This window comes from Galeopterus variegatus, unplaced genomic scaffold, assembly GCF_000696425.1.
Source record: "Galeopterus variegatus unplaced genomic scaffold, G_variegatus-3.0.2 Scaffold725, whole genome shotgun sequence".
Lineage (NCBI taxonomy): Eukaryota > Metazoa > Chordata > Mammalia > Dermoptera > Cynocephalidae > Galeopterus > Galeopterus variegatus.
Genome location: NW_007726836.1, coordinates 236,404 through 249,289, shown reverse-complemented (window position 1 = coordinate 249,289; position 12,886 = coordinate 236,404). Strand labels below are relative to the sequence as shown.

Sequence of the window (12,886 nt, the reverse complement as noted above, 5' to 3'; positions counted from 1 at the left end):
CAGGGGCTATTTCTAGTAGACTCTTGATAGAGCCTTTTGTTTATACCTTGGTTCTATCTTATCTTACCTGCTCACGTAGTGAGTCTACTTTTTCCCCTGGGGATGAGCAATAGGAAACTTGAGTGGCCCAGAGTGGGCTGGCCAGCCTGCCTTCAGAATCCAGCCTTTGGACTTGGATGCTATAAGCAGGACCTGTGGGGCCAGTCCATGGAATGCTGCTCCTCTTTGCATTTGGGAGGCACAGAACAGCTCCCAGCAGCAGCTGAGAATGCAGAGGCTCCAGGGCTGATAAAAGTTGTAATTAACGTGTGCACACAACCCTTTCATCTTCAAAGGCTTTACTCACATTAGCTAGTTATTCCTCCTATCACCCCCATGGGTGAGGCATCACTTTTGTCTTCTCAGTTTGCAGATGGCGAAGCTGATGTGGAGAAGGGGCCCTTTGCCAGGAAGTCTGGCCCTTGTTCAAACAGAGGAGATTCCTGGCTCCCAGCATCTAACTGCATTTGGGGTAATGGGAAAAGAGAATGGGAATGAATCATAACAGAAGGCTCAAGCAACTAAACTCTGTCCTCTGGGTAAGAGACTGCTTTTATACTGTTCTGGAAGGAGGTGGAGTCTATGGTGTGGCTAGCTGGCTAGAATCAGGAATGGCTAAACTCCCAGAAGATTCTAAACCCAACTATCAGAACACAGCGATATCCATGTGATATACAGGGTCAGATCCTCCATATGGTGCCCATGGCAGACATCACTAATGGATCACAGCACCCTTTGTAGCTGAGCCAGGGTTTGGCTTCTTAGCAAAGCACTCTGGGTAGCCTCTAGTAATCAATAGGAAATGTCACATGAGCTGAAAGCTATTTGCTATTGCTGCTATAGGGCTTGTCTGGGATTCACTTAATTTAATTTGCCACTCTCCAACCCAGGAAACATTGCCAAAGTTCTCTCTCAATACTGGAGTCAGCCTGCTTCTGAACTCTGCCTAGCATTGTCTGAGAGGGTGAGTCATGAGGGCTTCTTCTGAGTCTCTGGGGCAGAAGAATTGGGTCTTTAGACAGTGCCAGTGTTAATTGATCGCCTGGAATCTGCATAACCTCGTCCCTCACTGTTTTCAAGCTGGACTCCTCATCCAGGCTGGCTGACCCCTCTTCTGACCCCAACCAAGCCACACTTACTTCCCCTGCTTTAAGCTTCTGGCTCATGCTTTACTCTTCTCTGGGTTTCTCTCCTCTCTCTGTCCATCTTCTTTTCCACACTCATCTCGTTCTCGATTTCCCTGAAGTCTTCCCATATAATTGCAGCAAACAGAGATATCTATTTTTCCTGATCTTCCACACTTGGTCATATGCCCTCTGTATAATTCCTTCACCTGTTTAGCTTTTCTTCCACCAAACTGTAAGCTCTCCAAGGACAGAAAATACATCTATTACTTCCCTCACTTCTTTTCATAGTGCCAACTGCACAATACATTTTAATGAATTGAATTGGTCAATTTGTCATCCTTTTATAACTGGGGAAACAGAAGCAACCAATGAGGAAATGACATTGCCACAGTCATCCTGTGACGAAGAAGCAGAAATGCTAAACCTCTTCTGGTTACATGTGGGTTCCCACTTCTCTTAGATACTGTCCCTGTATGATTAGCTGCAGATACAGATGCCTGAACCATATTTCAGCAATGATTGAGGGCACTGCATATGACATGAGACCTGAACCCATCTGGGATTTTATGTCAACTCATGGTCAGTGGATTCCAGATGGGTATGACATGGGCACAACCAGAATGGGCTGTGACCTAACTAAGGACTTTCAGTGATTGGTAGAAGGCCAGCACCCAGACAGGGGATTTAGCCTCTGACCCACTTTGACAAACTTCTAAGTACTGTAGTCTTTGGGACTTCTTTTTTTTTCTTTTTTCCCCTGAGCAAGATTTTCTCTGGTTTTATGAAAAATAAAAATCTTAGTGAGAGTCTGGAAAGCTTTCAGTAGAAGCAACACCCATCTTACAGGCCTGCCTTACTCTGCCCTGATTGAGTTTGGGTTGTGTGTGTGTGTGTGTGTGTACATATGTTCTGTTTTTCTTTCTTTCTCTTCCTTCCTTTCTTTCTTTTCTTTCTTTCCTCTTTTTTTTTTTTTTTCAGATTCCCGTAGCTATCACAGTTGCTTTCCACAGGCCATTAGAGCTCACCCTCTAAGTACTGCTTTGCCTGCATACCATGGTTTCATGTTGCAGGAGTTCCTTGAGGAAATGAGAAATCCAAGATGCTCATGAAGCTTTGAGTGAAGGACACAACCTTTTCTCTAGGGTTGGCTTCTCTGGCCACTTGAAGCAATGCTTTTTAAAGTACCATTCAAAGTAAAGAGCATAACATTCAGATCCTGAAGGGATCAGGACCGGCCTCCTATAGTTTTAGCTGTGTGACTGCGACATGTTGCTAGCTTCTCTGGTCCAGCTTCTTCATCTGTCCACCCCCCCCCCAAGCCCATTCCATGGTCGAGAAGACTTGTTGGAGTACTATGGGCAAAGCACCTTGTCCCTAGGAGTCACTCTTGCCCATTGGAGTTTATAACATAATTGGGTCCATATGCTTGTTTCTGGCATGGATTAGTAATTTACTTCTGACATTTAGTACAAACCAGGCATCACATTTTTCTGACACTATATTATAGTCGTTTTGTGTTTTTCTTTCCATTAAGTTTTATGAGGCTCAGGTATTCATAGGCCCAGAAAGTGGTGGATTTATAGAACATGAGGTCTGGAAAGGACTCTACAAATCCACTAGAAACCAAACCTCTCATTTTACATATGGAAAAATGGAGGCAAATAGGGGTGAAATGATTTGGTCAGCAGTACATAGCAAATCAGTAATAGAGAGGAACTAAAATACAACCATCATTTCTATTCTCATAGCACCTTCTATGTGCTAGACATTTAGCTTTAGACATTATGTGCTAAATATTGTTCTAGGCACTTAACTTGTGCAATTGCTCTTCATGGCAAAGAAGAAAATCAACTGGAAGTCTGCCTTGTTTCTCAGCCCCTACACCTTTTACGTTACCCTCCAAAGCCAAACCTTCTCATTCCCATTATGCCACACTAAACATCTGATCATATGAAGGTGATCTTTAGTCGGGAAGGTTTTTAAACCATTGACTGAAAGAAACAATCTCCCATTTTTTCTCTTAAGGTAGTGACCAAAAAGCTGACATCTTTTCTCAAGTATTGCTGAGAGCATGATTTTGAGGCTTGGGGGTTTTTGTATATGAGGCTAGATTTGGAATTAATGGTTGAGGCATAGAGGCAGCCAGACCTATAAGAAATGCAGATCCCTTTTCTACTGGATAAAACCTGATGAGCTCTAAACTTCCCCCTGCCTTGCCTGACATTTCAAACCTCAAGAAAAATCCATTCAAACCAGAAAGAGTGCAGAGAAAAGAAATTTTAAGAGGGTTTGAGGATCATTACAAGAGGTAATAGAGAGAGAGAGAGAGATAAAAAGATTTGTATAGGTAAAAAAAAAATAGATGAAAAAGGATTAGCCAGAAACTATAAAAATCACAAAAATATATGGTGGAGATGGCTTTGCTGGCCAAGTACAGAAATTTTATTTATTCAGCCAGCCATTCAAGTAGTTATTGAGCAATTACTATAATTGGGGATCTGTGCTGACAGCTGGGGCTATAGTAGATACAAAAATGTACATAAGTCATAGGCTTTTCTCTATGGAGCTTATATGCGAAGAGAACAGATAGCCATTACACAGCTCAGAGGCATCCCTTAAACTTCCTCTTTTTAAATGGAGATATGTTTGTGAGCTCTTTATGAATTATTAGAGAGAAAAATTAGTAAACAATAAGAGCAAATGAAAGTCACATAGGGGAGTCTAAAGGGAAGTACCAGACCTCCAAGGCTGATATTGTGAAGACAACTAGTTCTACTACAGAGCATCCATCACAAAGACAAACTTCTGGGTAGGAGCTTTCTTCTCCAAACTTTTATCCTCATCTGCACGACCAGCACTCTCGTGGGTTACCTGAACCCTTTTCCTCCCCTCTCAGGCAGGTGTGGGCCCTGTGACTCATGGGTGGCTACAGGGCTGACTCGGTGACATCAGCTGATCTCCTGTAGGCTACACAATGGTGCTCTGCTCTGTTGGTCTCTGCTTTTTGGACTGGACACACTCAGCAATGGCAACATTTGTGACCAGCATATAGTAGATACACAATTAATACTTTTGGAGTGTACAAAGACTAGGGCCAGGGGCCTGGGAAGAAACTACCTTCTAAGTCAAAGGCAGGAGACTAGGTATTGGCTGCATGAAATTGTTCATTTCTCCCTGGCATCTTACTGTGCATAATGGTAAACACTTTTGAAAAGGCTTTACTGACATCGCTCTGATATCTTGGAGATGAGGCAGAGAAAGATACTGTCTGGTTCCATGATTGGTGTGTGAGTCCTTCTGGAAGGCACTGCAGACCTGCTTAAGTACAAAGTGATGCACTGACATTGAAACAGTTGGGGAATATGGGATGTGTCCCTGTCTCCGGGCCAGAGGCCTGGGTCCCCTCCTGTAAACTGAGTCAGATGTCTCCAGGGGACTTTGCCTCCTTCCTTCCTGGGTGGCTTGTTTCTCAGCCAGGGCCACCCAAAGGAAACTCTCTTTCTCATTGATGTAATGGCCACCTGCTGGGCCAAAGAGAAGCCTGGTCATCTGGTTTGGGCTAGAGCTGGGAAGATGGGCTACAGCACAGTTCTAGTTTTGCCTAAATTCCTTGTGCCGTGGATGTGTGTAGCCTGACTTCTGCCAGCCTGCTTTCTCAGATGGCCCTCCCTCCCTCATCAGTCCTGCCTGGTAGAGAGAAGGTCCCAAACCAAGGACCCTTAAGCTGAGGGCAAATGTTTTGCTGTTATCTGATTGGCTCACTTCCCAGCTTTGTCCACACATGAGTCAGAGTCCTAGATGACAGAGAAATACCAATCAGCAACCTTCACCTTTCATCCAGGTGACAAATAACAAAGCGATAATGAACAAACAACTCAGTTCACCATCCTTAACTTCAGCCCTACCACTCCCTAACTTCCCATCACATAGAAGAGAGTAGAACTTCTCTATTCAGGGATTCAATGAATGAGCTGCTCAAAACATGAATGGGAAAAAGTTTCCATTACAGCTTCTTTCTCCTTTATGTTTGCAATTCCAGCCCCCTCTTCTGACATTGTGTTTAAAAAGGAAAGGTAAAACCAGCTTTATAGATATTTTGGCCCCACCCACAACCAGATTCCCAAAAGAAGTTTTTGCAAACAACCACAGTACTACCAGTTGTAATCATTTGGGTTTCTGGGGTGCCCTGACATCTTACTATACCAAGAGAAGCACTGTCAGTAAGAGCAGGAACTCTGTAGCCAGATCATCTGGGTTTGAATCCCAGCTCCCTCATTTAACAGCTTTGTGGCCTTGGACAAGTTACTTAAATGCTCTGTGCCTCAGTTTCCTCTTATGTAAAAGAAGGTTAATAATAGCACCACCTTCATGAGGTTGGTGTACGGATTAACAAATTGGTATGCAGGAAACGATGAGGATGGTGCAGGCAGACAGCACTCTGAGTGTCCTATTATCACTAATAGCGCTGATAGCATCTCAGAAACGTACCAGCTACAAAGAGTTGCAAAACAAGAGCTCTAAGACAAACATGAACTTGAGGCACTGGCAAAGGAGACTTGTGATTATGACACTGTAGCAAATGCTCAAAAGTACTGGTCTGTGGGAATAATCTCTCTCCGCCCTAGAGTTTTGCAATTAACCTTTACTCTCAAAAGCTGAAGACTTGAGAACGGTTTTTGGGACCTGAGTTTTGCAAATCACCTCCTTGGTGACTCAGTTCCTCCCCACCCACTGTGATTTGTCTGCCCACACTTGCACTTAGGAGGGACATTTGCCTCAGGAGGACACACCCAGGCAGCCAGTGCACCCCAAACTTGTGGAGATCTGGCTCTGTGAGTTTCTGTCGCCCCCCCAACACCTATCCCCTCATTCTGTGTTTGTCTCCCTGTCTCAAGTCTCACTGGACAGACGGTCCTTGGGAAGGCGGGACCTACACCAGTCGTGGGTAATTTCAGACTTGGCAAGCTCTGTGGAGAGGAGACACGGTTTACCGTTGCCAGTGTGGCTTTCTGTTGGATACCAGTCTTCCCCACGGACCTGCACTTTCAAAGATGCAGTAGCACTGGGGAGGATAGCAGCTTGATAATTACACACAGAGAAGGCAGGAATCTCCTGGGAGATGCTTCTACTTCTCTCCCAGTGCTACCATCTTCCAGAAGCAGGCACGTGGGCTGGAGGGGGTGGGCTTGCTGCTGGGGAGTGCTTTATTTTAAGGCTTAAATTTTGGTGTTATTGTTCCACCTGGCTACCACTCCCTTCTTGACCCAATTATGTGGTAAACCTGTTCTTAAACAGACATCCCAAGCCACGTCCATCAGCTACCAAAGCCACAAACAGATGGCTGAGCTCCCTCTTTGGGCAGACCAAGCGTGAGCCCTGCGATGGGCAGTTGGCCAGCCAAGAGCCCTCCTCGGCCTTGCCCCAAGTGGCACAGCCGTCACCGCTGTTATCATACACACAAATGTATTTGCATTTTAGGTATACTGGCCGGCAGGCCAGCAAGCTTCATATTCTAGGCATTCTATACATGCATTGCAGTTCAACAGTTACTAGTCACAACTTGGCAGCACTGGCATCTGGGACCACAAAAAAAAAAAGAGAGAGAGAGAGATAAGGTCCCTGACGTCAGGGGCTCCCACAGTGCCAGACTGCGGAAGACAGACAGAGAAGAGAAGATAGGTTGGGTTTTGTTTTGCTGTGGTTATTTTCCCCTTTGAGGGGTGTGAAAGCCTTTAGCACTCCTTGGCACCCCCAATCCCCAGCACACACAAATATATGTGCAGATGCGTATGTACATATAGCTGCACCGGCAGCGTGTATGTGGCCACTTCTAGCAAATGAGAAGCAGATATGTGGCTTGTCCTGGTACTTCACACACTGGGACGATCAAAAAATGGACAGTAGAGGAATATTAAATATTTCTCTCCAAAGTACACATTTTCTGAACCAAACATCAATTTAATCGGACTAGACTGATTGAGTGGTAAAGATGTGAATTTCTTTATGAAAACGCCTTACAGTGTGTTTGACTTCTAACACATAAAGCCGTGTGTTTGTTTATTTGTATACAAGTACATAAACATTTACAATCGACTCTTGAACAACATGGATTTGAATTGCGCAGGCCTGCTTATACACGGATTTTTTTCAACCAACCTCAGATCGAAAATACAGAATTTGGGGGATGCAGAACCTGACTTTTTACCTCCGTGCGTTCCATGTGGCTGACTGTGGAACTTTGAGTACCTCAGGATTTTGGTATGCACGGGGGTCCTTGAACCAACCCCCCCCCCAAAAAAAAAAAAACCGAGGGACGACTATAGTTAAAATATATACTATGAGTCAATTAGTAGAGTATTTGCATGGTTGGGATCTGGACTCTCTGGGAAAATCTGTGTCACACAATCACTGTGTGCACGCCAAGCCAGACTCCAGAACCACATGCTTTAGAGAACACCCCTTCCCGAACTCTGGCATATTGGGCTGTCTTCCCAGACCCTTGCTGGCCAGGGGAGTACAGTACACCTTTTAAGAAAAATGTCAACCTGCTAGGTGAGTGAAGAGTGGGGTTCAATTTAAGCTTACCCCGGTCATTCTAAGAATGCTTGTTCCACACCCATTCGAGCAAGGACACAAAAGAAATTGAGTCATCAGCTTCCTGCTGTGCAACCCCGCAGAATTTCTCTCTGAGGTAGAAAACATCCCCTTTGAAAACTACACTGTGGCTGGCAGCATCTGCCACCTGCTTCGGCTCATGCTTTCACAAGAACCACTTCCCTTTCAGGGTATGGGTAGAGTCGGCTAAAATGGAGGTGCTGGAGAAACACAACTGCAGCCGGTATGTTGTCCCCAGCTCCAGCCCCTGTCGTGATGGACTGCTGGAGAGGTCCGTGTCACCTCCCACCACCTCCTCTCCATCAGAGGATCCCAGCCTGCAAGGCTCTGACACCGCTGGCTGATCCCAAACTCCCTTTGCATGGCCATGTGTCACTTGGAGCTGCATACTGGGTTTCAGTTCAAGATTCTTGACTTTTGTAGAGAACTATGACAGCCTTTCATGGGGTCCTCAAGATTTTCCCTCCGTGGGAGCACACATGACCTGCTAAGGAGCATGTGACGAGGGGGTTGTCTGGGTCAATGCATCTGAGTTCTTGCAGGGTCAGCGTGAGAGCCTCTGCAGGGCCCCTGTCTTAACTTTCAGGCAGAGGGCATTGCCCTGACTTGTCTCTTAGAAGAAGGGAGCAGCAGCCTCTCCCTTTTCTCCAAGCCTGCAAATGAGAGCATGTCTAGAAAGGCAGCTGGACTCTGATAAGGGATTGACTTGTTTCAGTAACAAATAAATATGTTGGCATCTTTGACAGCTGTGGCCAGGCCTGGAGAGAGTCAGATCAGGGCAGGGCAGGGCAGCCAAGAGTCCACAGCTTGCCAGTGGGCAGGGAAAGAAGCCACTCATGCTGGGCTTCACCTGTGCTGGCCACAGGGAACAGGAAGAGGAGAACCACATGCAATTTCCAGAGTCCTCTAGAGGCAAAGGAAAGAATGGAAGCACAGGTGCTGGGGTCTAACATGGGGGGATATGAGACAGTGGGGGAACCCCAATTCCTGGGTCCTTGGGCAAATCACACTATCTCCCTGACCCTCAATTTCTTTATCTAGAAAATGGACTTAAGAGAGTACTAAATGCATAGTGCTGTTGTGAGGCTTATATAAGATAAGCTATCTGGTTTAGTTAGCACCTAGCATGCAGCCAACCTTCTGGTTTAGTTAGTGCCTAGCATGGAGTCGGTGATCAGCAAGTGTATTTCCAAGGGCATTAGGATCCTGCTTTACACAGGACTATATACACAGAGTGTCAGGCTTTTAAAACTAAGGTATTCCTAACCATCCTGTATGTTCCAGAAGGTGCTAGAAGCCCCAGGACAATACAGAGAATCTTTCTCAAGCATCAACTTTACTTTATGCTTTATAGTAAGATACATATATATACATAAAAAAATTATTTTTACATTAAATTCAAACATTAAATTGACTGTGGAGTAAAACCTAAAATTATAATGAGTTTGTAAGATAGTATTTAAGGCGTGAAGCAAATGTCATTACCAGGAGACAACACCCTCCCCACCCACAGCAGGGGTGGGAGTGGGGCTCCTACAGTCCTCCATGATAGGGGTATATCAGAGGCCAAATGTATGAAAACTGCCCTGCCCTAATGCCCTAACAAGTCTCAGAGAGGGGAAGTCACTCTCTTTCAAAGTCTGTTTCCTCCTTTGGGAAACAAAAGGAGGAAAATGATCCTTAAAGTCCCCATCTCTTAGTTGATGGCATTGAGTCAGGAAATATTTCTCGAATGAATGGAAGGGGATCTGTCATAAACTAGGAATTTCATGCTGTCCAGCATGGCCTCCTGTGTGGGGTAATCTGGAAGAAAACGGAATCTCTTCCTGCTGGCTGCCAGCTTCCAACACACGCAGTTGTCACTAGGCCTTTGCAGGAAGTAGAGTCTAATGTGTAGCTGGGGAATAACTGAATTCATTGATGCTAACCTCAGCAGGGAGGGAGCTTTGATTCCTCGCTTCTTCACGTGGGAAAACATAGCCAAAGCTCTAACTCCCAGCAAGGGGCGGAGTCTGGAGTGCTGGGGGGAGCAGAAATGTACACGCCACCCTCAAGCCCCGGGGCTCTCAGAGGCACCCCTCTTTCTCAACACCAGGGTGCAGTTCCCTAGCAACGACCTCTCACCCACAGAGAAAAGGAGATGTGTGGCCACTGAGGGCTCATCTCCCCTACCCGCCACCTACAGCCACTTGCTGCTTCCCACACAGGACACCTAATTCATGATACTTGTTCTCCAACTCAGAGTTTCTGGATCCAATATTGCTTAATTACCTGTGGCCATTTCTCTACTTTTTGCTTTCTGATACAAAGATTGGACACTTTCTTCCTCCCCCAGGCATTGTTCCTTTCCGTTTCCTCATGGGCTTCTGGAACCCACCACTCCCCAGAATGGGGTCACAGAGTGACTCTCCTTTCCCTTCCTTTCCTCCTTGCCCCTCTGCCTGCCCAGCCGCAAGCCCTCTGTGAAGTCATGTCTCCTTTCCAAGTCTCAGTTGTTTCCAAACAACTTTACAAGCACATGAAAGCTAGGGCCCAGGCAGTTATTGCTATGGGCACTCCATTGTGCTGCCTCCAAATGACGCTGCCCAAAGGGACTGTGGATGAGGCAGGAGTGACCCTGCTTGTCTCCTGCAGAACCCGAGGGTCAGGGCAGCACTGCATATTTGGGGGTGGGGCCCCTTAGACGAAACAGGGAGACAAGTTGGAAGGAGTCAGGAATCAGAATCCTCAGAGACAAAGCAGAAGACGTAACAGGTAGGTAGCATACAAATAAACTTCCCTTTAGAGGCCACAGGGAACCCACCACGGCCAGGCCCAAGCTGTTTCTGCCCTCAAATGTCCCTCTTCTCTTTTTTTGCCTTTCAAAGGCTGGTTCAAGCTCCTGTTACCTTCAGAAGCCACCTCTCAGGCCTCTGGTCTATCACAACCCTTCCTTCCCTGAAATCCTTTCTGAGTTTGTTCATCTTACACAGTGTGACATATTCTGACTAAGACTGTGACATATTCTGACTAAGCCCAGGCTTTGGAACTCAATGGACCTGGCTGGGTTACCATCCAATACCGCTCCCGGCAAGTCACTTAACCTCTCTGAGCCTCAGCTTCCCTCCTGTAAAACAGGTGGAATAACAGGACACTTCTCACTAGGCCATCATGAGGGTAAAATGAGACATTTGTAAAGGATTTAACATAGCACCTGGCACAGTGACAGTGTGCCACAAATGGTAACTAGTGCTGTTATTGCTATTATTATTATAACTTCTGCTTCAGAGGTCTAAACCCTAGATCCCCAGCTCCCCACCTGTCCTCCGTCTAAAGTACCCAGGTAGGACTGTGTGTTTTACTTTCTTGGTACCTCCCAGAACTGGGTTTAATAAATACCTGCTGAGTAGAATTAACCGTAGGCTGAGCTGTCTTAATGACCCAGCTGGCACTTCTTAAAAGAAAAATTAATTTTGCTCGCGATAAGCAAATCGGCCATGTAATTATCTGTACACATACAGACAAAGAAAGGGAACACTTGGAGCTGAGCCACACTAGAATACCTCACACACAGCCCCTCCCCTCCACAGCCACCTAAAGGCACCGACCCTATTTGGATAGGATTTTAGAGCCCCAGGTCCAGGGTCCCTGAGGTTACCCAGGTATCCAGACTCTGCTCCCTGCTCTGAGGCTGCCAGGAGGGGAATAGGAGCCACATTACTATTTGGAGTTTCCCAAACTGATTGGCAGAAACAGGAGCTTGCAAGGACTGAGCAGCTGGCCCAGTTCGCGCCCCAGGCTGCAACCTCATGGAGACCAAGACCTCCCCACAGAGCTGGTGGAAGTTCCCACAAGTGCTCAGGTGGTCAGTGACTGGCACACACTGTGCACTTTGGAACCCAAGCTCAGTGGGGAGCTGCGAGGTCCTAGGACCCCTTTCTAGAAAGCTCATTGTCACCAGCTCTCACACATGCAGCTGTGAGCACCTCTGTAGCCACCTTGCCACCAGCCCCTACCCCATCTCAGCCTCAGCTCTTGCCCTAACTCCTGCCCCAGTCCCTGCCCCTGTCCCCGCCCTGCCCCGCCACAGCGCGGTGGGGCTTGGAGAGCCCTTGGGCACCGGAGCCTGTTAGACCAGACGCCGGCTGCGCGCATCCAGGAGTACAGTTACTTTCTGCCATGTGCTCCAGCTCTAGCGACCTCACCCACAACTGCGCGCAGGCACCCTGCCCAGCAAACTTTCTTCTCTTTCTCTTTTCCTTTCAACAAAACGGTGCCGCCCGCCGACCAGCTCTCCAACAGTTGAGCGCAAATCCTAGCCCTGCTTTCCCGAATCCCATTCAAGTCGCTGGCCGCCCACTTGACTCCAGTCCCCCGGGGCCGACTCAGCCTGTGGAAGGGGACTGGGGGGCCAGTCCTGGGCACGCCTGGCACCCCCTCCTGCTGGCCCAGCTGCGGCGGGCACTCACCGATCTGCGCCAGGCTCAGCTGCACTAGGCAGAGTCCCCAAGCTGCGCGCCACCACAACTTGTCCATGGTGTCACAGCGAACCGAGAGAGCAGCGAGTGGAGCTGGAGCGTCCCGGTGCGCGGGGCGGGGGCCGACGGAGGACGGGGCGACGAGGGCGGGCCGAACCTGTCACAGGCTGGGGTCCGCCGGGCAATGAGGCCGCCTCGGAAGTTGGCTGCAGTTTTTATTCGAGGGGTTGAAAGAGTGACCTAAGAGGGAGGGAGGGAGCCAGCGAGCGAAGGACACACCCAAGAGAGGGGCTGTGACTAAGCAGCAGGCAGAGGTTTAAAGCCGTAGCAGCCCTCCTCTGCGCTGCCCGCCGCCCCCGCGCCCTGCTCCGTGGGGGACGGTCACCAGGGCTGCCCGCGCGGGGCCGGGACGACCCGGGGGTGCCCGCGAGTCCAGCGCCCACCCGCCTGCGCCGGGAGAGCGAGCGGCCTCAGGACCGCGGGTGACCGAGTCCTAAAACCTCGCCCCTGTGGGTTCAGCTTCAGGCTTCTCCTTTCCCGCTAAGTTTCTCTCTGAATCCGGCTGGGAAATGATTCTCTGGGCGTCACAGGCAGCTGGTGTCCCGGGAGAGGCGCTGGGACAGGCGCGAGGTCCCGCACTGGCTGGGG

General features: G+C 48.1%; 1 protein-coding gene across 2 annotated transcripts in view; it reads right to left on the bottom strand.

The window, feature by feature from the left end:
- The window catches only part of CD44 (CD44 molecule (Indian blood group)), an 85,434-nt gene extending 72,965 nt beyond the window's left edge, over positions 1-12,469 (bottom strand). The window contains exon 1 of one of the 2 annotated variants that reach the window (XM_008571824.1): positions 12,230-12,469. In XM_008571824.1, the coding sequence (XP_008570046.1) occupies positions 12,230-12,296 (67 nt within the window). In that variant the 5' untranslated portion in view covers positions 12,297-12,469. The remainder of the gene's footprint in view (positions 1-12,229) is intronic. The other variant, XM_008571825.1, reaches the window with a different exon arrangement.
- Between the last annotated feature and the right edge of the window lie 417 nt (positions 12,470-12,886).